The sequence below is a fragment of the Anas acuta genome, chromosome 2 (genome assembly GCF_963932015.1).
Source record: "Anas acuta chromosome 2, bAnaAcu1.1, whole genome shotgun sequence".
Lineage (NCBI taxonomy): Eukaryota > Metazoa > Chordata > Aves > Anseriformes > Anatidae > Anas > Anas acuta.
The window spans coordinates 94,801,467-94,828,099 of record NC_088980.1 but is presented as its reverse complement, the minus strand read 5'-3'; the positions used below and the strand labels follow the sequence as shown (position 1 = coordinate 94,828,099).

The 26,633-nt window shown below is 41.8% G+C and overlaps 1 protein-coding gene across 1 annotated transcript in view; it reads right to left on the bottom strand.

The window, feature by feature from the left end:
* Window positions 1-21,395, bottom strand: part of TMEFF1 (transmembrane protein with EGF like and two follistatin like domains 1) — a 120,151-nt gene extending 98,756 nt beyond the window's left edge. The window contains exon 1 of the mRNA XM_068671253.1: window positions 20,775-21,395. Coding sequence (XP_068527354.1) covers window positions 20,775-21,039 — 265 coding nt within the window. The 5' untranslated portion in view covers window positions 21,040-21,395. The remainder of the gene's footprint in view (window positions 1-20,774) is intronic.
* Between the last annotated feature and the right edge of the window lie 5,238 nt (window positions 21,396-26,633).

Here is a 26,633-nt window from a genome sequence, read left to right as displayed (position 1 = left end):
CACAAAAACTGTGCTCCTAAATCTCTCCTGTCATATCTAGTTAACTAACCTCATTTTGCATTGGTAAATACAGCATATAATAATGTGAAGCAATAGCATGACATATTCCACCAGAAAGCTATCACCAGGAATTTTCGTAAAGTGTCATACAGGGGACAATTCAGCTATTTTATCATCTAGGAATCACTGAGTAGGTTTTTGCCAAACAAATCAACTTCTAGCCCTCATTGATTCCTATATCCATCCAGCCATTCAAACCCAAACACCACCCAAATGTCAAACCACTGAAATCATGTCGTCCTATGCAACACCTTAACATAAAATCACTGCACGTACAAGATAAGCACAGCAACAGATCATTTGCTTTGTCTTCCTCATAGCACTGAGCAAGAATTATAGAAGCAAAGTATGACCCAGATGACCTAGTGCTACGACAAGAAAAACAGACACTCATTACAACATTGTCTTCCTATCTGCTTCCTGAATAGGTCAGCAAAGGTTCCCCAGAGCCAGCAGGCCTTGTATTTAGGCAGGTAGGTGCATTCAAGGGAGGAATATTCAGCTAGAAGGCTTTCTGATTAATCCATCACCAGTCTGTGCTACGTCTGGGACAGCACACCAGTGCACTGCATTTCCCTTGGGGCTGAGGGAGAAGCCATACCTGTCCCTGTATTTAATGTATGGTTTTCAAATACAGCTGTAAATATTAGCTTTCACAAAAAGGTCTTAGAATACAGAAACATTTATTATAGCCAGTTTTTCTCCAAACTCTTTTTTTTCCCAAAAATTGGACTGCCTTATGCCTGTACTACACAACAAAACGTATTGTTATTGCTAAGTTGCCAAATCAAAATGATACCAATGACATTTAATTATGAGACACTTACATTAATATCTGAATGGTAAGAAACGTTAGATTTCTGGAAAATCCTGTAACAGTTAAAAATCACAATCCTTTTTGAATCATGTGTTTCAAAAACAACTTGCATATTTCTATTCTGTATGTTTTAATATGCCAAACAAACAGACAAACAAACAAAAAACATGTATATAGATAAATATAATGACTTGAAAACCTAAATCAGGATACATCAGTTCATCACAGAATCTCTTGCAGTTGGCAAGATAAAAGTCAATAAGATCAGCATGTCTACATTAAGCTTTGACAGTGTAATAATATAACATTTATTATGGATAATAACTATGCAGAAGAAGAGAGGAATATGACTTATTTTTCTAAATCACAAATACAAAATTACAACATCATTTGTGCATTTTGCCGTACAGGCTATGGGATAAAAACATAATGCTAGGTGATTGCAAAATGGTCTCTAAATGAGTTTATAAACTTCTTTAGTATCACCCTCATTCATTTTAATATGGTAGTCTTGGAATAAAATCAGAACACGCTGAGAAAACCCTGACAATATAGTTTCATTGTTTTCAACTAGACAAAACACAACTGAACGTTCCAATGAAAAATCTCAATTAAAAATTATTAATTAAATGTCTTGAATGGATTAGCTATGAATGATGAAGATAAAAACCAGTGTTCATGCTCCACATTTCGGATTCCAAAACAGAAAACCACCTAGCTATTTTTACCTTATAGACCTGATCCAGTCACTGCAGATTACAGCCAGCATTGCGTGAATCTTGATTTAATTTTGGATTTGAAGATACTTTTTTATTTTTTTTTTCTGAAATAAATTAGGAGATTTTCAAAGGTACCAATAAACATTAAGTAAATAAATTTGTATTGCACATTTGAAAATCTCTTGAATGATAAACCTGTGGACATTACTGTTGTAGAAAGATATGATCACAAATCAGAAATCACATCTCTTCGAGTTTGTGGTTGTTTTTTTTTTTTTGTTTGTTTGTTTGTTTTAAAGTATTATTGATCTAGTATCCAAATCTCTTAAATCTGAAAGAGCACTAAATCCTTTTTTGAAGGCATCTTTTTTCTTTTTTTTTTTTTTTAATATATTAAAGCAGCTGAGCACTCCAGCTAACAACACAGTTAATAACATAAGTATATGACTTCAGAATTAAGCATGTGCATATATTCAGGATTAAGGTTTTAATCTGTCATTTTTCATAATATTTTGTTAAATGGAGGAGTACAGAAAAAATACATATATATTGTATATATTTCTAATTGGAAACCACAGTGACTGATAACAGCATTTAATTAAAGACATGCTAGTGGGGGGAAGGGTTGTTTTTACTTCATTGTGTTGTTTTAAGAAAGACAGAAGACGGAAGAAATAAATTAGATTTTGATGAACAGATTTCCCCTCTCCTGCATCCTAATGCAGGAGGTTTTTTCTCTGGTGTCTTCATCATGTTGCTCTTTTCTCTTAATTTACTGTTTCCCCCACTTAACCATTCCCTCAACTGGATCCAAGACCATCCATTTCTCTTTCCTCTCTCTCTCAAGGTCCTTTCAACTGTTCTTTCTGGCAGCAGCCTCTGTGCTGCTGCATCCTCTTCTGCCATGCTCACATGGCCGTGCCCTTCCTGCACTCTGTCTCACCACCATTGGGAGCCTCTTCTCTCACAACAACTCAGCCGTGCTCTCCAATGCTATGTTGGGCTGCTGATCTCACCTGGTGGCCTCATGTTTTCTCCTCAAGTCCGGCAAAACCTTTTCTCTTTCTCTCCAAGCCCACATCTCAAACTCTTTTTTTTTTTTTTTTTTTTTTTTTTAACTATTCCAATTGTTCTTACCTTTGCCTCTACCTCTTCCTTTAACTTTTACCTTAAACTCAAGCAATTTTAATCTTAATTGACTTTTGACTGGACCTCTCCCTTCTTGCTTGTTTTAGCCCATCTCAACCATTTGACCCAGACTTAATAATAAACTCTTCCTTCTGATCTTTTAATCTTCAAATTCCTCTTTTCTGATAAATAACCTTCTTCATTCCACAGAGCTTGCCCTGCCATCCTGCCACACCTTTTCTGACATCCAGCCAATTACCCTCTCTGGCTTCTCTTAGACACTAATCTTCAGCAGGTTCTTCCTACACAGACAGAAAATTTCCATTGCCTCAGAAAGGTCTTGGTTCTGTTACTTCCCTACTGGCCTCTCCCCTCTTGCCTCCAAGACACGGTAAATTGTGTACTCCTATCTTGGAAGCAATGTGGCTGCAGTAACATGACAGCATGAAACAAAAAAATAACAAAAAAACAGGTTGAACAGTCTGACATTTCACCTGCTCTGATCTCCTTATACTCAATGTCTTGTTGCTGGGCAAGCAAAGACACCATTACATTTAATTTTACAGTCTCTGTCCTCATCAGCCTAAATCTATCTCCTTAAGAAAAGTCAGTCACCCACCACGTTTTTCACAGGTACACCTTCATATTGCTCTGACTGTTCCTTGTCTTGCATTCACCTTTTTGGCAGCCTGCCCACTTGGCTGAGAAGAAGACTCTTAATGAACTGAAAACACAGAAAGGGAGCACACAAGTGTAAATACAGATAGGCAACAAAGGAGTAAAAGCATTGCCTGGGCACTCTGGCACAAAAAAAAATATATATATATATAAAATAAAATAAAAGCCCAGCTGGAGATAGCAAGGGACATTAAGGTTAAAAAGAAACAATTCTATGGGAGTGCTATATGCAAGAGAAATTTCAGGAAAAAATGTGTCTGTTGATGGATGGGGAAGAGAGAAGCAATAGGCATCAAAGAACAGGCTGAAGCACTTGGTGTCCTTTTTGTCTTAGAAGTCTTCATAGACAAAGCTTGTTCTCAAATCCCAGCAGGTATCAACACTGTTCAGAAAAAAACGAGGGACAGCCAACGGCAAAGTAGCAATAGGTTAGAGACTACTTGGAAAAATTGGGTATGTTCAGCTCCATCAGGCCAGATGGGTTTCACCCAAGGACCTGACAGGATTTGACTGATGTGGCTGCAAGGCTGGTATCAATCACCCATGAAAAATCAAGGTTGTAGGGGGAGGTCCCTGATGACTGGGAAAAAGCTAACATAATTCCCAGCTTTAGGGAGGTCAAGGAAGAGGACCTAGGGAACAATCATGTGGTCTGCCTCACCTCAGCCCCTGAAAAATTCCCTGGAGAACATCCTCTCAGGATCCATCTCTGAAGACAGAAAGGACAGGAAGGCTAGCAGGAGCAGTCTGCAGGGATTTTTGAAGGGCAGATCAGGCTTGACCCAGCTCATTTTCTTCCATGAAGGAAGAGTCAGAAAGGAGAGTGGTCGAGGTGAAATCCTTCATTCAGCTTTCTGACACCATCTCCCACAGTGGTCTTCCTTTTAAGCCAAGAAAATACAGGTGGGACAGACAGACAGTTGGAGCTGGACTGGAAGGGACAGGAGTGGAAGGACAATACAGTCACCCTGTCTTCAGTTTGCCTATGGTCCAGCAGGGAAGGCTGTTTCCATAAACACAAGGGAAAAGCCTCTATGCTTCATGTTGTGTTTCAAATCAGCTGCCTTGCTGAAGGGAGAGGGTTCACACAGCTCTCAGAAAAAGCCTGCTTTGTGCCTCAAGTTTCATGCTCTCAAGTCAAGCTGGCAGATGCACATCTTGTAAGTTCAGAAGATGAAGCAGACCCAAGAGATGCTGAGTTTGAGCAGGTTAGGAATCATTAATGTTTCTATTACTTGTTTGATTCGGTGATTAAAATCTCCCACTGAGCACGTTTCCGGAGAGGCTAACACTCAAAAAGAGGATTCCTCTGAGATAAAAGGTTTATAGTATGTTTCTTTTCTTTCTTTCTTTCTTTCTTTTTTTTTTTTTTTCTTTATTTTTTTTTTCTTTCCTATCCCAGGTGAACTTGATTGCTCTTTTTCGTTATCTTGCATGCTTTTCTGGTTTAATCCCAGGTTTTGGTTTGGTTTGGGTTGGGTTTTGTTTTTGTTTTTGCTACAGCTGTGTTTTGTTTTCTTAGCTGGTTTTTGCTCCTCATAGAAGATACAGTAATTTTAATAGCTCTGTGAAGCTTATGTATTTTGCTATTGTTTTGACTACATTATCACCACCGTTTAATGATAATGTATTCTCAGTATTTTGTTTGCCAAACATGCAACTGTTTTTAACTTGCAGTAACTGCATAAGCTCATTAAGCGCTGCTTCCCATTACGCTACCGTATTACTTTACAGGTTTCAAGTTCTTTAGTGGAATAAGAAGTTTAATTGCTCCTCGATTTCCGGAAAGACGGTGCTTAACATCTTGCATTAGATTCCTGCCTAGTGTTTTGCTGCTTCGCTCTGTCTATAAAAGTCTTCTTGCAGTTAAATTCCTTTCTTGCAGATAAATTCTGCCATGTGGAATGGCAGAAATAAAAGTAAGTGTATTTAGTGGAGTGTAACATGAAGAACAAGGCGAATTAAATGAAACATACACAGTGCTTTTATGCTGGCTATGTAAGACTCTGAAAAGGGGGGACAAACCTTTTATGTCTGAAAGTCTTCAGTTACACTGAAAAACTGCAGGAAGTTTCTTTGGCAATGTGGCCCCATGCACACCCCACAGACGCCCCCCACAGACTGCCCATCTTCAGAAAGATCAGATCTTGACTTCACAAGCTTTCTGCCCGTTATGCAGGAAGAAATACGGAAATCTATTATTTCAGCGTAGCAATGAGAACCTATGGCATAAGACATAATATACTGGCACCTATAGCAATTGCATTTTTTTTTCTAGGTGCAGTGAGGATATGGTTTTGCAGGCTGCTGGCTGGTGCTAATGGGAACAAGGCCACAATTCTCCTCTTTACCTCTCTCCGCTCTCTACCTCATGGCCCCGTCTCATCTGGCACTCATCACTACAGTCAGGTTGCCACTAATAACACTGAGAGAAGAAAATACCCACTCTTTGCTGCATTAGTGGTGTGACACTTATTGAGGGGACTTGGTTGAGAGCAGGGTTTACTAAAGGCTGAGGTGGGATAAGGCCTGTGGTGGGATGCACGGCCAGCAGCAGGAGGGTGGAACCATGGGCAATGGCAACTCTCCATAAAACCATACCCTAATTTGTGCTTGGGTTTTCCAAAGCTCAGACCATCTTTTTCTGCTAGATGAAAATCCAACACATTCATCTGAAACTGTAGGCTGTCAAAAGAGGTTTGCAATACACTTGAACCCAGGCCTTGACAGAGAGAAGGGGATTGCAAGGTCTTTGCTTTCAAGCTAGTGTATAGAAAAATTCTCTTTTTCAGGTGCTGGTTGACATACGAGAACTACTTTCAATGGTACCCATTATGCCATTAATTCAAGTGAGAGGTCTTTGCCAGGATATAATGGTTTTAACCTTGTTCACAGTCATTTAAAAATCAGCCTCCCCTATGAAATTTCTGTATTTTCCCTAGCTGCAGATGGGAAGAGTTGCCCTTTTCTTTTTATTATTTTTTTTTTTAATTTTTTAAAGGAAGTTATGATAAGCCATAATGAAAGAACAAATCAAGTAGTCAGAAGAAGATTCCCAAATCAGTTTTGTTTGAGCAAATGTAATTCTTATGCCCTTATGCAATGCTAGACAAGTTGCTCAAATCAGACTTCCCAGACATACTCACTAATTGGGCTTTTCTCATTGCCTAGATGCTTTTGGGTTTGGTTTGTTTTTTGTTTGTTTGTTTGTTTTCTTCCTCAAAGTGATTCAAACGGGATGTGATATCTCACATCAGTGGAAGTTGTTCAGTGAATGCATCAAACTCTGTTAAAAAAATCTAAATACCCTAATACATTATTTTCCTAACATCCAAATTTTCACCCAAACATTGATTTAAACAAATGTGCACAGCAGTTTTCAGACTACTCAGGTCCATGTGCAAGTTTTAGACATCTTAGAAAATACATCAAAAAAGTTACTGAAATTTCTGAACAGAAGCTATCAGAGCAAGATATTCTTACAATAATGTCCCTAAAGTCTATCCTTTCCATTCAATTTCTTTAAAATATGCTTCTTATTAAGCTTTTTAAAAAACAATCAATTGATAATAGATGGTTAAGCAAACAGTGCATATTAAGATCAATAAGAAAGAAATGGACAATTCTGAGGAGTAGGGTTCAGTGCAGAAATAGTGACCACAATGGTTCAACAACACAGGAGATCTCCTCCAGGCATATGGATGACTGACTGTCAGCATGGCAGTCAGCCTGTACAGCAGCATCTTTTATGCAAATATGACCTGTCTGTCTAAAAGCACAGGAAGAAACGCCTATTTCTGGGTGAGTTACAGAACTTAGCTAGATATAGGACATGAAAAATTGACTTAAAAGTGTGAGTTACCTAACCAAAGAAAAAACTCAAGGACGTTGCTGTGTTTGTGTTCTGAAAGATTTTAATCCCAGAATTGACTGTTCTAAAGCTATGGACCTTTTCAAGAAGGAAACAACAGGGATACACTTGAAAACTTAATTAGAGGGAATTATACCTTTGGCTCTCTATGGGCCCAGCCAGTCTACATTAAAATCAAGAATTTATAAAAATACCTTAAGTAGCTACTGATTTCAAATGAAAGATGAAGTACCTTTTTATTTTCAGAATATTATACGGAAGCTAATTCCAACAAGAGAGTATTTTCCATTTATGAGATTAAAATGTAACAGTTGAATTGGCTAGTTTTCAAATTAATACAAAAAATTCAGTTTCCTCTTGCAGTTTGGTCTCATTAGAATCCCTTAACAGATCTGTAAATTAAAAAATTATTGCAATGTATTCTTATGATACACGTACCTATGTAAACGTAGCAGCAGAATCTTATTTTGTATACAGAGAAATGAAATAAATTAACTCTTGTATAATATCCCCAAAACATAAACACTATGAATAGTGCTGGAGAATAATTAGATTTGCATAAACTCTCTCCTCCAAACACCCATACACTACGCTATTTAGGGCTGGTTTTGAAAACCATAATTAAGCATTCAGGAAAACCCTGGAAAAGTAACAGAACCACCAGTGACATAAAAGTCATGGGGAGAAAACAAACAAACAAGCCCCTGGTCGCTCATTGAGGCTACTTAATGAGCTCTTGTAATACCAGTAAGTTACGGACCAGGAAAGAGCCAAGTCACAAGCCCTGCTGCTTTCAAACTTTAACAACTGCATTACACTTTCAAAAAAACAAATCACTGCTGAGGAGTTGTTCGGCTTACTGAAATACGTTTACCTCCCGTGGAGAGTCTTGTCAGCTAAATCTATAGCTAATAATTCCTTCCTGGTTGCTCGTTTATCCTTACCGAAATGCAAGGAGAAATATGATTCCTGAAGCTTCTGCTAACCCCCTCTGATGGTCTCAAGAGGATTTTCAGGGGCTGGGAATTTATAGCCATGCCACAGCATGGGATCCACACGTCATGCCTGGTTGCCACCAGGGTTACAGGTACAGAGAGCTGACGGACTCTGTTGCCCACCAGCTGGACAAGTCAGCCAACATGACTAGGTGCTGTGACACCCCTCATTTCGGACAAAGAAATAGGCTTTATTTAAAATATGGCCAAGATCCTGCCTCCCCTTCAAATACATTCATCGATTGCCTTCGTTCCTGTCGTGCCACCCATGCAGCACAAAGCAGGTGGAAATTATTCACTCTTCCCCGCTGGGGATTCCCTCAGCAAATGTAACGCCGGATTAGCCAGCTCATGAGTTGTCTTCCCTGTGGTTCCCGGGGCTGAGGAGCACGGTGTGAGCAGCCTGTGCCAAAACGTGCCCAGTGTCAGCTTACAGCTCTTGAGGGAGGCTTCCTAATTGCCATAAATTAGCTTCTATTACCTGCTTTACAGCAGAGATTCAAGAAACTTGTTGGTTCTCATTTTGCCCTCATTTAGAGGGAGAAAAGGACATTGAGGTTTTGCCAGGTGTCCTCCAACACTCAGCCCAGTGTGCAAGGAGGGGAGTCCCTTCCTCCCCCCTCATACAGCAAGTTGGAAAGGGGGCACAAGACCAGGATCACAAATGCACAACTGCATCTGCTCTGAATCATGCCGCTGCAACAGCACTAATAGATCCTGTGCCATTCTGAATTTAACCTGCCTTTTCTGTTCAAATGCAGGGCCGTAGGCACCCTCAGCCCACAGCCTTTGCTCAGCCCTCTTCAACAATGTTGTGCCCCTCCAAAACGACAGGAACATACAGCCAACAATTTTTCATACAAATATGGGGGGAGAGGAGGAGGCAGAAATCCCTGTATGTAAATATGCATGCGGCTAAATTCTGCCCTTTGTCTCACACCCATATAACTGAGAAGAAGTAAAAGGCCAATTTCAGCCTCGAGATAAACAACCAGAGGCAGAGGTATAGCTGCTATTTACACTAAGGCTGAACCTAGTGCACTGAAGCTGCATAAGGATAACCCAGCACAGTATCAGAAGCTACTTTGACATGCCCTGCATAATTTTAAGGCAAAAATGTCTTTCTGTCTGTGAAAAACATAGGCAATTGAGTCCATCCCTTAGAGTATAGGTTTTGCTACAACTCCTGTAAAAGCCTATGGAAAATCATTAAGTGTTTCTACATCCTTAATCAGTACAGCTCTATGAGACTATTATTTGTAGGTTCTTCCTGCTTACTCAGTACATAGATAAATCTGTTTGTTTGTTTGTTTTTCTGTACATAGATAAATCACAGGGACTATGATCTAGGAGCTCTTGTTGATTTTAAGCAGTGATTAGCACTCTGAAAAAAATGCCATCGGTAGTGGCTTTCACTTCTCTGTTTCTGTAGTCAGACAGTCAGCTCCTTTCTTGCCCCTGTGTTTGTAGAAACCTTTCTCCATGAATAATTTAAAAACAAAAACCAGGAAATACCAACTAAGTGAAAGAAAATCTGGGTACTACATTGATATGATGTCCAGGGACAAAATTTTTGTTGTGTGCTTCGCTAGCTGTTAACCAACATACCAACCCTGACCTCCAAGAAAAAACAAATAGAAACACCAAAGAAGAAACAAAATTGGAGGACAGAGAGGCACCAAAGAATTCCTATCTTCCTATTTCCTTTGTTTTCAGAAAGAGAAGTGGTTAATAAAGTAATAAAAATGGAGAACACATGAGAGCAGTTTCAGGTAGCTTTCTGTAGTAGAACCAACCTACTTTCCTACCTACTTCTTTCATGTGGCTTTTTGAAGTAGAAGAGAGGGACTTTCTAACCCACTTCTTCCAGCTACCAGCTATCACAGAAGTCACATTGCTGCCTCAGGCTTCAGATGGGATCCACCTGTGGCAAGAAGCCCCACACCAGCAAGGCTCAGTCCTGCTGCTGCTCTTCATCCCCCCAGAAGAAGCATGCACATCACATCACCTCCCCAAATGCCTAACTTACACCCAATCCCCTGAATTAAAAATAAAAAATTAAATTTAATTAAATTAAAATAAATTAAATTAAATAAACCCAAATAAAATAAATAAAAGTGGAAACTGAACACAGGAACCACCTTTCCTCAGTCCTCTAGCTGGAAACTCCCCATGAAAAATCAGAGAAAAGTCATGGGGATCTTTTGGTTGTTCGAGTGTCAGTATGCTGAACTCTTGTAGCTTAAGTAACTGAAAGAGGCTGGAGACATATTTTCAAGATGTTTATAGAAAGAAATACTTATTCTATAAGTAGTATTGGTACCTTTTACATAATCTTTTTTAGATAATTCTGAATGCATTTTACTGTGACTTTAAATAGCACAGAAATACATTTCTGCAATGTAGAATACAATACGTAATCCCTTTGACACAACAGACTACGTATTTGGGAAACAAATGTGAAGACAGTAAAAAACTTCATGTTCCTACATTAACTCTTATTTGCAGGTTTCACTACTGAACTATTTAATCATTATGTTTGAATGATTTAGGATTTTTATTTTTTTATTTTTGTAATACACTGCTTTAGATTAGGCTTATCAAGTGTCTAATAAAGCATTACGTTCATCTCTTTTGTCTTCTGTGTGAGGACTCTTTTATTACAGTGTAGTATCTTTTTGTTTTAATGCCGCTCTGCAGTGGATTGCCAGCTCATTAATTTTTCTGCTATAACACCCAAATCCCTTTCCTGACCAGTGTGCTGGATGATTGATTCCTTGCTCCCAGACTAATTTTTTACGTTGGACTGCATTTACCATCTGGTAGATAAATCACCCAAAACACTCAAATTCTGAGCCTGGTTCCACAGTTCCTCTTTGTTTGCTCAGCCAGCAGCGTGAATATCACTTGCAAATGTGGAGGTTGTGTTCTCTCACCTGGATAACTCTTCTACACTACAGACAGGATTTTAACAAAGAGCACTGAGATAATGATATACCTCTTCTCTCTTTCGCAAAAACAAACAAACAAACAAAAAATAAGACAGCTGTTCTCTGCTTCTTCTAGCCAAAATTTTTGTTTCCTACCTACCACAGCCACTAGTTTTTGACAAGAAAAAGAGTAATTCTTAAATCTCAGACCTGATTTTGTACATTTCAAGCACATACACCTATTTTCACAAAGGCATTCTTTGTAGGCATAACTATATGGACAAGCAAACAAAAGGACAACCTTTGCAGATAACTAGAGATGAAATACAATTAAACAAGTGGCCTTCCCAATCCATGTTTTGCGTATGAAAACTGTTTTATAACCTTAACCTGAGCTTGCTTATTTATTTTTCACTTTTATAACCCTGAAATTATACTTTCACAAAATGATGCTCCCAACCAAGAGAGGAAAAAGGAACTCTGCCTTGCAAAACTCACAGTAAACTTCCACGAGAAATGGAGCATGAAGGAAAAACTATCCTAAAACACCATATTTCAGGAAAGTAACAACTCATCTGCCACACTACACCTGGCATTGTGGCTCAGGGGGATCCCTTTAGGTTTTCAAAGGATGTTTTGCTGCTCCCCTCTACCCTGGAGAACTCACTTGGCACAATGCCCTGACCTCTGCCTCTCCCCGAGGGATCGGAGAAAGGCACACACAATCAGAGTCAATGCTAATTAGCAAAACGTAAAGATTTAATTAGATCAGTGCTTCCCCAAGTTTTAAAGCAACGAACTGCTATCCAGACAAATTTGTATCAACCTTTTTATGGAAATACCTGTTGAAAACACTGTTTGAGGTGTCTCCACCAACCACCTACTGACTTTGTATCTTGGCCTGGTAGCTTAGTCACCTTAAAGATTAAAACTTACATTTTCAAAAGCATTCTCTCATTTCGTATGCTTGGTCTATTTTTGGCATTTTCTGCGTATGCACTGACACCTTGAGCTAGCCCAGATCTCAAACTTTTATGCAGCATTTGTGAAGATTCTTGTTTGTACTAAAATTTTGGAGGAAATTCAGCAGCTTCTGCAAATGATGCTTATCTAATCACTCATTCTTTGTAGTTACGTGTGAAACCATATGTGAACCAGTCTCTGAATAGGAGAGCAAGTCACACTGCTGTAATGTTCAACAAACACTTCTCTATGCTCCAGGTTTAGGCAACAAAACACTTCCTCACCTGCTGCTGAAGTGTGTTTATATGAGGTTTTCTATAGTCATATGCAAGTAGATGTGACAGCACAGTTTCATTCCTGTGTCACTAACTAGGGTTAAGTACACCCGAAGCAAGTGTTCTGGCCTGCAGTAGGTGAACACTGCAAGCTGCTGGAACTGGTCTGCAATGTGTCTGTCTGGGAAATCAGAAGGGCTGGGTCTGGGGTGAAGCAGTTGGAGTTCCTAATGTTAAGCATTTCTTGCTCATCTCACACTACAGCACTCAAGGGCAGATTAACTGGAGTTTGCCTGGTCTCTGGCTCACCCAGCTGCCTCCATCTGCTCTCACACTGGTCCCATGTGGTCGGTATGAGGCAGAGGAGACCTCCCAGGGTCTTGCCTTGAGGAACCCAGCTGTCACCAGCCAGCAGGCCAGGTAGCTGAAATGGTGCTACCCACCAAGGCTTTGCCTCCAGACCAGACTCAAGAAGAGCTGCTCCACATCCTGACCACCTGCTTGCTTGCTTGCCAAGCTCATTGCTCCTCTTCGGCAGCTGTGCCTGGCGGGATGCTCTACAAGGCTGGAAAACACACAGCCTGTTTGCGCCCTTTGAAGATCTAGAGGTGCATATAGCAAGGTCCCAGCCTGGTAAAAGCTGACACAGGGAGGATATGTCAGCTACAGAAAAGAAAAAATCCCCTTCAGAAAACTTACTGACAGTTCTGTCTTGTTCTTGATTTTCTCCCCTTTCATTTTCGCATGTTTTCCTGCTGGTCTTAATTAACACTATTTTTGAAGCGTGGATGAGGATCCTGCCAGCTTGAACACCGTTATATAATGTGACTGTTTCGAGACTGTAATTGCAACTAAATTTATTTTTATAATACTAAGTCAAAAAAGAGGCATTACAAGGATTTAATTTTATTTTGAACCAGATCCTTTAAACACTGTTGCTGTAACACATAATCTATTACCAGAAAAGACTTGTCTTTTCAGCCCTTAGAAATTGTCTACTATAATTAGAATTTAAATTATCCTAAAATAAATCCTGATTTCTTAGTTAAACACCGCCTCCTCACAAAAACACACTGTGACCAGTAAGGCTTTTTTACGGCAACTTTGGTATCCGGAACAGAGAAATGCACCTCTGCAAAATTTAGGCAAACGCCTCCTCAGTCTCCCAGCCCCTACCCAGCGGGGTCTGGGGATGTCAGAGGGCCAGGAAGAAGAGAACGTCTCTGGCCACCCAGACAGGGGCTCCAAGAGTTTCACTGGAGTCTTGCTCCCAACTTCACACAAGACAAATATTCCTTGGTAAGGATCTCAAAGAGAATAAACAGACCTGCCATTCTTTCTTTAAAAACATAACAAACAAACAAACAATTTGAAGAACATATGACCAATGAAGTCCAAACATTTAAATAACTAATGGTGCTACTATATATCTCCCTAATAATACAAGAGGAAATAATTCTGCCCTCAAAGCCCCATGAAGCCAGCTGTGAAGGAAATTGGAACTACAGATATGTTGTAGCTGTTCATCAAGACAAAGGAGCAGATATGAGGTTCTCCAGGAAACTTTAATTTCATCAGATGGCAATTTTGATTGCTGAACTTACTCCTAACCAGATTTTGTCTCTATCTTCCTATCCTTTTCTGGAAGAAAAGTATTACAAAAAGAAGAACCATTTTGTCAAGAAATGGTTTCGTATAATGAAATTTACTGTGGACTTATTTAGTGCAACATGCTCTTCTCTACACACTAAGGAGCTCCACAGAATACAACTCCACTCTCTCACACCCTTCCTCTTTTCGTTCCTATATTTCTCTGGATTTCTGAATTGTTAGAATTTCAAGATGACACAAGAATAAACTGCAACATTTAGATTAGAGAGAATTATTTAGTTTATAGAAGATAATTTTAATTATAATTACAATTATAATTTTCTTATTTATTAAGCTATTCTTATGATATATATATTCTATATATTTATATACAGAATAATTTACTTAGAATGTCCTTGGTCTTCATCTCTGTTGGATACTGTTGAATGCTTATGACAAGACAGGATTTTATCTCAAAAATACCAACACATCCTCCATCTCCACTTTTGTTCTATAGCATCTGTAGGGACTTACCAGGAAGGATAAGCAGTCATCTAAAATCAGAAAAATTGATCCTTTTTCAACATCCCTGGTGCTCAACATTTTTTCTTCCCTAGAAGCTACAGCTATAGTTATTCTGGAAACCACTGCTTCTACCCTCTCTATGGACATGCCAACATCTGGCTGTAAAAGCCATGAGCACTTTCAGTTTACTGATCACTGGTGGAATGTGACCATCGCTTTATAAGGAAAAGGTAAATCTAGCCTCGTCAGTATCTGTTGGATTGTCTGCCTTCATACTTCTTCCCTCAAAGACCTTGATGACAGCTTTTTTTTTTTTCCTTTCCACATCCACATAAATATTAACTCTTCACTTTATCCCCCCTACTGCCAATTTTAGAAGAACACCATCAGGACATAAGGACAAAACACTTATCCTCACATCAACAGCAATAAATTGGTGTTAAGAAAGACACTTTTTGTTTTCCCTGTAACACGAATTATGTGAGAGGTCTCAGTACAGGAAGAAGGTTCTTTTGGCAATATTTGCCATGATAAACATAGCTCCTCTTTTCCTTTTTTCAGGAAACAGTAAAGAAATTGGAACCTATCCAGTCCCTTCAGTCAAGCCTCAATTGCTCCATCAGGCCATCAGTTCCCACTAGTACAAATGATGGAGTGACACCTGTTATGAGATGATTTTCAGCTATTCTGACACTTTCAATTCCACATTAATTACCTTTCAACTCTTTAATCAGCATACGAATCTGCATTGCAAGGACATTTCATGGCTAAATAATTACACTAAGGGGAAACAGATATGTGCATGTTACTGTCTGAGTTTTAATTTCTGTTTTTAATCATTGTTTTTACTTTTTACTTAAGACTGATTTATATTCATGCCTTATGATAGTTTCTCAAAGTGATATGTAACCTGACTGAGTCTAGATCATTTATTTCAGAAGTTCAGTTGGCACAAACACATATCACAGTTTACTTGGCTAGACTGTTATAATTCATCTGTGGGAACATAAGTCATAGTATCTTAGAAAAAATAACTGATTACTCAAGTTGCGTATACCATTTTAGATCAAGTTTAGCTATGCAAACAAACAAACAAGACATGTATTTCTTAAAACTGTTAGGCTGATTTACCTGAACCTGTTCCCCCAACCTGCTTTTACATTCTTGCCAACCTGGCTTCTTACCATTAACACAAATTCTTTTGGCCTTGTATACTTTAGAATGACACACCAAAACAAACACGGATAAAAGCCAGTCCTGAGGCCACATCTGATTCTGGCTGAGCTTAGGCACAAATCTGAGGCCAAGCTCCCATGACTATCAGTGCCTGAGGCTTACAGCCACCCACATCCATCTTCATGTTTGCCAGGTGGGTGGGGCACAGGCAAGGCCAAGGCAGCTTCATGCTCTTGTCCAGCTCTTCCCTTGCACCATGGGGACAAGAGATGGGCTCAAGCTTCAGACAGCACAAAAGCCCAGACTCAGAAAGAGCATATGCAAAACTCATTTTGGCCAAACCACTGAAGTCTTCACCTTGCAGAGTAGATGTACCAGTGTGAGTTGCTTTAGACTCTGCCTTATCCTTAGGAAAAAAAGTGAAGCTTTCAGCTGAAAAGCTCATACATAATTGGCAATGCACCAGAAAATAGTGACATTTTATCCTGGTTTGAACTATAAGACTGTAATTAGCCGATAATAGTAGATAGTATTTTTGAAAGTGTGCCTTCTCCTCAGTGCTGACATATCTTAGAGCTTCTAGGACAGAAACCCTTGCACTGGTGATGGAATAGTCATCTCCCTAGGAAACTGCTTAGACACTTAGAGGTTGTGCCCCAAATGTTGTGCTTCTAACCTTACTGGCTTCTTGTTCATTTAGTTTTTGGCAGATACTTTTTAAAATTCTCAGTGTCTCTATCTGTCACTGACACATCCTTTTGCAAGGAAGCAGAAGTAGCAAAGGCAAGGGCCATGTTTGAGCAGAGATGGTTTCTACCAAGGCAAGATATTCCAAGCATTACACTATTTTGGTTTGAGGTCTGTGACCTCCATTTTTGTTATTTCCTATAATCTCCACAGGGAACAAGAAGCAAGGGACTAGAGAGCACCACCATCTCTCCACACACAAACTGTAGATGACATATTCTTCATTGCTGGTCCTTAATTAAAGCAGATGTATGAATATATTACAGACACCACATCAAAGTAGTACACAGACAAGTCTTGAACATATATATATATATATATATATACATATATATATATATATTTTTTTTTCTTTAAATGTCTATGCTGTGCCTCTTCTGCTAACACAGAAATAGTAAGCTTGGGGATTCCAGCTATGGGGTCTGGAGATCAGATGACAGGAGCCATACTTTAAATGCAATGTTCCCTCTTTGAGGGAGTGCAGAAATCAACAACTAGTGTGATTTTTTTCTCTTCTGTTGTTATACTGCTCAGGATTATGATCATGTTCCTGGATGTTCCTGCCTTATCTGCATTGAAATCTGCCATCTCCTGTTGCTCTTCTCCTTTCTCTAAAGCTCTGTTCACACACAAATATGCTTTGAAAATAAGAACATACAACATGGCTAATTCTTGCCATCCTTTGTGACTTGCTCCCTTTCTCAGCTTTGTATCTTTTCTCATGGCGTTTCCTTACTCCCTTCTTCTGATGTACCAGTCAATAACTTCCACTTCCATCCCTTCTCAGAACCCCCTTTTTGTTGCCCAGCCTTAAGATGATTCAATTCCACTGCTGATTTCTACCCCTCCTTTCTCATCCTACTGTATTTTAAAATATCAAAACACACAAGTTTTGCTGGTGCTGGCCGTACTTCTGCTGGCTCAACATGTTCTCTGCTTCACCTCTCTTTTTTCTACTATTTTCACATTCTCTGTCTAATTTACTCTGTGAACTGCTTCAGGGCAGAAGCCATTTCTCTAAAGCATATTGAAAGTTAAGGTAACGTATGTATGGTAAAGGATGGCTCCTCTATAGCTTTCTCTGCTGTCCTGTCCAAAAATTTACAAGCTTATTTGACAACTTATACTTCTATGCTCAATAAACAGCACATCATATTCTCAGCCATCATATTCACAGGATGGATACTTTCCTTTGTCTACCCATTCCCTTCCCTCTCTCTAATCTGCAATTTCTATCTGCTTCCATCTATGAGCTATTACAGAGATGTTATGGTTGTGCAAAAGAAAGTCATTCATGTTCCTCAGAAGAGGAATTCAATGAAAGAGTAAGTGTCCTTATTTTTTCCTTGACCTCATTCAGTTCTCAATAAGCTAAGATAAAATTAAGATAAAATTATCTTCACCCACGTTGCTCAAAGAGACTTTAAGAAACCGGGGGCAGCATATGGCCCATGAGACTCCTAGGAGGCGTGTGAAATCATCCCAAACAAGCATACATGATCACGTGAAGGAGGAACAAGCTGAAATGCTTACCAACAGAAACATATCACTGCTAATTAACACCGGGTGCCCAGATCCAAGCCAATGCACTGAAAAAAAGCCCTGTCAAGCCTGCATACCCCTCACTGAAATTCTCCACGTTTGGGCAGTTATAATAAATTGCAGCCTCTGTGGCTGCCACATGATCGGAGGGTGTCTCACGTGGGAGATTCAGCCGGACTAAAACTCAACATTCCCACATGCAATGTGGAAATTCCCCTGTGCAGCTCATGAACTAACCACCTTTTGAACTTACCTTCACACTCGGGATGCTTTAACATCCTCCTGCAGTTCACTAGAGTTCTTTATTAAGGACAAGGCTGGCTCATAACCCGAGTGGGGGAGCAAGTATCACAATATCACTCCATCCTACTTATAGACAGTCAGCGAGTAGCAGGAGTGCTACAAAAGATGACCTCAGGTAAAGCTGGAAATAAGGTAACACCTCTAAAACATAAACCTTAAAATTTGTTGGCTATTCTCTTTTCCAGAAAAAAATATCAACTTCTGGTTTTTACCACATACTAGGTAAAACGGAGCTATTTCAGTTTTCCTAGCTTAGCAAAGTAGGGATCGACAGACAAACAAATGCATACAAGTCCACATCATCAATTAACTTCAGCTATGTCTTTATTCTCTGCTTCCTGCTCTAATCACTCGATTATATGATCTTCCCTTGGCCAGCGATGATGCAATTATACAATAATTCAACAAAAGACTAAACTGCACTGCCTGTGCAGAAGGGGAAGAACTGAGGCTGAAAAAGCTGTCTTGATTTTCATGTCATCTGCCTGTGTTGTCCACCTCGTGATGTTCTTTTGTTACAGCAAACTCTTTCTTTATCAGTATACTCTGGAGGAATTAAGGAGAGGAGTTTGACATTTCCTAAAAATTTAACAATAAATAAGGGTAGCTACATAATCAAGTGATTATAAAATGTTACAGCCTCAGGAGTCGTCCCAAAAAGTTTAAGAAACTGTTCCAGGGCAGTCGGCCAACCTGATATAGCCTAAAACAACAAAATAATGGGCCAGGTATGAATTGTTCTTCTCTGTGTATGGACACTAATTTAGAGAGTCTAAATTTTTAAAGAAAAGGTAGTGATGAAGTTTGTAAGGATAACTTTCTGCATAAATAGCAAGCTATGTGATAGCACTCCACTGAGAAAGGTGCTAATGTCAACGTCTGGCCCCACGTGTAAATACAGGAAAGTCATCTTTGCGGGGAGTAACTTATCCAGTAAAAGTTAATGAAGCCATCCAGAGGCAAGTGAGGGGAAAATCTGTCCCAGATATTATGTGTTGATATTAGTCCCTTTAAAATTAATGTTGAGAACCGAAACACTGCGTTTGTGCATGAGGCAGTTACCACACAGCAGGATCTGACTGCTGTATTTTTAAATGCAATTTCTCTTCCCCATTTTTATAGTTACACTAAAATTAGTGCCTGCCGTACATACGCATATAGCATGTACACTTGCTTCTGCCTTTTTTCCACTTGACTGTGCCATTCCGACTGTCTTTGATACAGCACACGGTTCTCCAATCCCAGGTTGGAAAGCCCTCCTTCAGTAATGGTTTCTAAATAGCGGCATCTGTGCATTCCACATTGTCTTAGAAACTTCCTCGTATATTTCATCAGCCTTCCATGTTTAATCTCCCTGATTTATGCACATGCTCTGCTCTAATGACCCACATGTCTCTGATGGGTAAGCCTCTAATGCCAGTGGCACGTTAACCTATTAAACTCTCTTAAAAAAAAAATAATAATAAAAAGTGGTATTTGTACAAACAATAAAAAACTCAGGCAAAACAGCAGCACCGTGGCATCACACACTGATACAGTGGGTGACAAACCTGGGTAAATTAAGAACAAATAAGCTTACGGAGAGTGACCAGCAGTGCGATTTTTGTGTTGCAAAACCATTTTGCGATGATGCGCGCTGCTCCGTGAATATTCTATTAGTAGCAGTATGATATTAGCCCTATTATAAAATGTGACCGGGGTAGGGGGAAGGTCCCTCTGCTGCTCCCCCTTTCCCCGAGAGCTGCCGGGCACTTTCAGAGCCCCTCCCGGCCGGCTCCGGGAACCTCTCGGAGCGGCGGCTGCCTCCGCACCCAGCTTCAGACAATGGGAGCGGGGCTGGGAGCGGGGACCGGGGATGTTCATCACCTTGGAGAAGGCACGGCTGAGGAGCTGCCTGCCCCGCCGCCCTCCCGCCGGGTGCGCAGCCCATTGTTTTATTAAAGAGCGGCGGGGAGGCGAGCACCGGGATTTATTTTATTTATTTTATTTTATTTTTATTTTTTTTCGGGGAAAAACGGATTCGCCTTGCCGGTTTGGAGGAGGAAAAGGGGTGTTTGCAACAAAACGTAAACTTTACGGTGTACGCCTTGACTTCGGCTGACTTTACAAAGCCCGTATCCCTGAAGATGCGCTGCCGCCGCGCCAGCCCAGCTCCCCTACACCGAGCCCAGCCCCAAACACCCCTGTAGCCCTCTCCCCCACACACATCAAACACCCCCCTACCGCTGGGGGGGACCCAAAGCGGGCACCCCCCGGGTTTTCCCGTGTCTGAGCCTCGCCCAGCACGAAGGGCAGGGCAGGATGGGTGCCCCACCAGCCGTGTGCACGGGGATGGGGTCGCCGCCCCCCGGGCTGCCTCCCGCCGGTCCCCCTCTCGCCACCACCCGCGGGGCTGGTGCCGGGGGGGGGGGCGGCTTTGTGTGCCCCCCTCCCCACGTCCCCGCGTGGGCTTTACCTGAGCAGTTGATGCCTTTCCCCTTGCCGCCGCCCTGGCACTCGGCGGCGGGCAGGGGGTGGGATGCGCGGCCGGCGGGCAGCGCCGAGAGGGCGAGCAGCAGCAGGGCCGAGGTGTAGCACAGCGCCAGGGGGGGCCCCCCTCTCCCTCTCCCCGGGGGTCCCCCTCTGGGCGGGGGTCGCGGCCGGGCGGCGGCCGGGCTGCTCGCCACCATGGCGAGGGGCGGCCGGGGAGCAGCGGGATGGCGGCGGCAGGCCCGCAGCATCAAGCGGAGCCCGCGGCGCCGCCCGGGCGGCTCCGTCCTTTCTCCGCCGGCCCCCGGCACCCCTTCAGCATCCCCGCCGAGGCGGCCGCACGGAGCCTCAGCCGCCGCCGGCTCCCCCCCAGCTCCCCGCCGCCGCCGGCAGCCGGCAGGGCTGGCCCGGGAGGGGCGCAGGGAGCAGGGAGCTCCCCCCTCCCCGCCTCTGCTGCTGCTGCTGCTGCCTCCTCCTCCTCTTCCTCCTCTTCCTCCTCCTCCTCCTCCTCCTCCGCCTCCGCGCCGTGCCCCGGCCGCGCTCCTTTGTGCTGCTCCTCCGGCTGCAACAAAGGGAGCGGAGCCCTGCCGGCTGCTGCCGCCGCCGCGGAGAGGGAGGAGGAGGAGGAGGAGGAGGAGGAGGGGGAGGAAGGAGCACACGTGACGGCAGCCCCCTCCCCCGGCACCCGCCGGCGGCTCCGTGCCCCCCGATGGGCCGCGGGGCGAGGGGGAAGGCGACCGCACCGCCGCCGCTCCCGGGGGAGCCGCAGGAGCTGGGGCTGGGTTTTGGGCGTGCGGGAGCCCAGCACGCCCGGGGAGCGTTTGCACAAACCCGGGAGCATCCGAGGAAATGAGCTCGCCGGCAGGGCAGGGGCTTTGGCGAGCCGGCGCTTTTGTCGGCCGGGGGCTTCCCAGCCACCCACCCGCAGCCCCCTCCGAGGACCTGCAGGGATCCCGGGCGCAGCCCCTCGGCATCCTGCTGTGGGTCGAAAGTTTGGTCAGGTCTGGCATCGCTGTCACCAGTTTTACGAAGGGAAAGCATAGGAGGTAGCTGGACATTGAGCGAGATTCGTTTTCCCATTGTCACTTCCATTTTGTGCAAGTTTTTCCATCCACAGTGCAAACTGCTCACTTTTTGGGGAGGAAGGGTTGCCCGTGTCCTCAGCCTGTGCCACCTTCCTGCCCTAAGGTACAGCTCCTGAACGATGAGCCCTGAGAGCAGTCCGGTAACAGGAGCAGTCGGGAATAAGGCCATAAATCCAGCAGCAAGCTGTGGGTAGGCAGAGAGGTCAGGCACAGTTGTTGTCCTTTCAAATACGGTGATGGGGAGGCAAGCCCTGTATCACCAAGACTGAAAGAGTACTTTTCTTCCAGCCTCTGAAGTTCAGCCTCTGCCATGTAAATGTTTCTCTGTAATTACTTGCTCCTTTTGCGAGTTGTGGTGCCAGATGTCAGAAGACCTCCACTCCTCAGCAAGGTAAGGTGCATTCACTTGCACAAAGCCTTGCTCTGCTCTCCCTCGACTGCCTGGGTGTACTATATTGCATCTAGTCTACTGGGAAGGTAAAATGTTTGGATTATCAGGCCATGGGGCCGGCACTGGTCTTGTGTTGTGAAGCCAGTACCTTGCTATGGTTGGAGCAAATGCCCCAAGTAGCCCTTTCCATAGACAAAACTGGATCCATCTTGCCTTACACACAATATTTTACTGCACTTCTTGCTGGAGGGCTGCACCAAAACTGCCCCCCAGGAATTAGAAAGCTCCTCCTAGCATCCAGCCTGAACACATACGAGACCAGTTCATAACCACGTGTCACAGTCCTTGTGCCACGTGTCCTTGTGCCATACGGTGCTGCAGTTTAGGCATTTCTCTGTCCCTTGCCTTATACCTGTAAAAGGGGTACAGGCAGCAACCACAGCCACTCTCAACTTGCCAAGCCTACCAGCAAGCTCCTTAGTCTCCCCCTGTAACTCAGACAGCTCGATACAGCTTGAATTCAGCTTTCTTCCCCACAGCTGACATGAAACATGTAAAATCTTTTCACAAAGTATTGCCGGTCTTTGCAGTGGATGAAGTCTCTCCCCAGATAACCATTTTTCATACAGGCAATTTGCTTTTTATACGACCAGATCACACTGATGGTTTGGGGTCACACTGTGAGTGACTAATACAGGCAACTCCTTCTCTTTGTCTGTCATTTACAGTCCATAATAAAAATGCTTTTTATAAATGTCTAAGTGCATGACCTTATCTTTTCCATTATTGAATTTCGTCTCATTTCTGTTATTCCAGTTCTCAAGATTATGTAGTCATCTCTGTAAGATGTTCTGAACCTCCTTTGTATTGACAGTCCTGCCCAGCTCTTTGTGACCAGAGCGTACCAGCTTTCACGCTAATGAAAACACATGCATGTATAAACTATGGGTCCCAGAACAAACTTTAAGAAACAGCAGGACTAACTTCTCCCTCTTCACATGTTCCCTTCCAGGGCAGTCATTTGCAGTGAGTTCCCAACTGAATTTGCAGCATCGTTTCAGTTCCCCAGTTCTTTCAGCTTAACTAGGCAATCCCTATGTGGCATCACATGAAAGCTTTTAGCAAGTCCAGATAGATTGTAAGTAAATCTAATGGGGTTTGGGGTTGCTTTTATTTTTTATTTTTTATTTTTTATTTTTTTCCTGGCTCCTGGAATAAAAGACATGCTTTTTTTTTTTTTTTTTTTTTTTTTTTTAAGCTAGAAAAGCCATGTCTCAGTGTCTGAGTTGTGCTATCTGTCTGCAGGCACCTCTAGCTAGTCTTAAGTGAGTGATACAGTCATGCTTGATTGGCAAATTCACACTGTGCCAGCTGGGTACTCATTCTTATCCTGTTCTCTGATATATATTAAAAAAAAAAAAGAAAAAAAAAAGAAAAAAAAAAAAAAAAAAGAAACACTTTCCTGCCAGCCAAAGAAGCAAAAGAACTCTAGAAGAGTTTGAACAAGCTGCTCCTGCAATACAAATTGTTACAGGCTGAGGCAATGCCACACTGAAGAAGTGACAGATCTGATATCTATCTCTTTGAGATCATGCTAAATCCTGTCACATTTGGTACCTTCCATCTTTGGCAAGTGAATACGACTTTATTGCAATTATACAGTAATTTCACTTCTGCTCACCTCCAACTGTGAAAGTAGGAAGCTCCACAGATTGTCTAAAATTGTCATCCTCTGCAAGCTCTTGAACACAAACAGCAGTTTTTCAGCCTGCTGCTGGTGCACATACCATTTCTGCTCTCCCTTATTTTCCTCCAGTAATTGTAAGATGGAAGATGTGCAACCAAAGGGAACCAGGGAATATGCAAGAACAGGGAGAAGCTGCCAGACTGGCAAGGGAGATTTCGTTTGCCAGAGATCTGGAAAAAAAAAAATATATATATATATATATATATATTTTATATATATATATATATTTTATTTTTTTATAAAATATAAAATAAAATATATTTTATTTTATATATATATATATATTTTATATATATATATATATATTTGTGAAAGCACTGTTTTATTTCATCTTAGATTACAAAACGGAGAACAGAGATCTCTAATTTACTGAAATCATTAAATGGTTGTCTGGAGCCCCATGTACCCATATGCACAAGGCGTTAGAAATATCTTTTTTTTTTTTTTTCCTAGAGAAGACATCAAAAATGTTAACAGAGTGCAAACTGGAACAGTGTTCACAGCAGTCTCAGCACTGGTGAGGCTGGCAGGGCCCTCTGGAGGCCGCCTAGTCCCAGCCCTGCTCCAGCAGGGACACCCAGAGCAGGCTGCCCAGGGCTAAGTCCAGATGGCTTCTGGAGATCTCCAAGGAGGAGACCCCACAGCCTCTCTGGGCAGCCTGTGCCAGTGCTCTGTCACCAACACAGGGAAAAAGTGTTTCCTGATGTTCAGTCTGCACCTTCTGTGTTTCAATTTCTGTCCCTTGCCTCTGGTCCTGAACCAAAGACCTTGCTGTCCAACCAAATCTAAAGTCAGCCTCAACAAAAGCCTTAGAACCTCTCCTACAAACTATTTCATTTTTGTTCTTTTCATCAAAAATACTCAGTTTGTCTAATAGTTGAACTCATTTCTCTGTCCCCATTTTTTTCTGCTTCTCCTCACTGCCCCAAATCTCATCTGACACTGAAATCTGCCACCTTCATCATTTACAACTTGAAAAATACAAAAAAGGATCTTCAGAATATGATCCCACTGTATTCTGATAATATAAAATGAGTGCACAATCAAAACAGTCAGTAAAGGACCAGGTGGTAATGGTTATGTCATTTAGTTCCATATGTAGTTAATTAGCCATTAAATTTCGTATTTAATTGATTCACATTAAAATTATTTTTCAGCACAGCAGACTTTCTTCTGTGTTATTCCCACACACTTCAGCTCCCCAGTGCATGGCCCAAGATTTAGGGCATGTCCAACTCTCAGTGCAGAAGTTTGATGAAGCAATTCAACACCTCGCAAAGCCACCTCCATAAACTGATCGCGGCTCTGGGACAAGCAACACTGGCAGCGGGACAGCAGCCACTTTGTGGTTCCCACAGCACCCTAAAGTCCTTTCCCAACTCTCAAAGCTGCCCCAATGACTTTTTGAGGCAGCAACATATTCAGGGCAGTTTTTCAAATGTTTACCTGTCTTTCTTCCCTGATTTTCTGCTTTTCACTTTTCCATTCACTGTTTCTCTTCTTGCAGTTGTTTTGCCATTCCTTTCCCAGAAAATCTCTCTTCAGCTGAAGGACTTGACCAAAAAACCATTTGGCTCAACAAGATGATTTTTAAGAACCAGGATAGAGATACACTTATCCTCATGTCTTGATAATCTTAGCTCATCTCCCCACTAATATAATAAATCCTTGTCCCCACACAAGTTTGTTGGACCACACGTGTTCTTAAATTTGGTGTCACAACATCCACAGGAATCAAGAAATATCACTCAGTCCATTTTGGAACTGAGAAAATGGAGGCATGAAAGGTTTGTTTGTTTGTTTGTTTGTATTTCAGTGATAGGACACATGGGAAACAAATGATTTTGTAGCCATTTCAGAGCAAAACACTTCTCTTTTAAAACACAGTTTCAAATGCATGCTTCCTCCTTGCTTTTCAATTTCGGTTCCTCCCAACACTAAAACCTGTCTTGACTTTTATTCTGAGTGGTGGCAGGAACAGTGGTGGAAGCTGCAAAAAGCTCTCAGGGCACAAATATGTTCACCTGTTAGATTTGTCCATCTTGCATTGCCATTGCTTATGCATTCTTGGTTCTTGCTAATTTATTCCAAACATTTTTTTCTCCTTCTTTGGTTTCTGTAATAAAATATGAGCTGTCATTTAGTGACTTCATATATTCAGGTCTTTTAATCTTTCCTCCTTAATCAATTCTTCAGCACATTAATCATTTTGTTACTGTTTTCTCAGTTTCTTCTCATTTGTTGACATCTTTCTCTTACTAAGAAATACTGCCAGCCTCTAACGGCTGATCAGTAGAAGGGATTTCCAGATGTTGACAAATATTTTTGTCTCTTATTGATTGGACTGTTTCAATTCTTTGTTAACACTGGACACCAGTGAATTATATCTAGACTGCAGCTAATTCGCAATGTAGTAACCTGTGTGCTCCAAAGGGTACCAGGAAGGTCACGCATTATTCAGTTCTGCAGTTCTTTCACTAGCTCCAGAAAAGAAAGCAGATTTTAAATTCTTCTTTTAGCTTTTGGCATCCTCAAAGGCAAAAATATAGTATATTTCACTGAACCTGAGCTGTATGGCCCCAACAGATTTCTGTCTTCTGAATCAGATGGGTATTTAGTTTA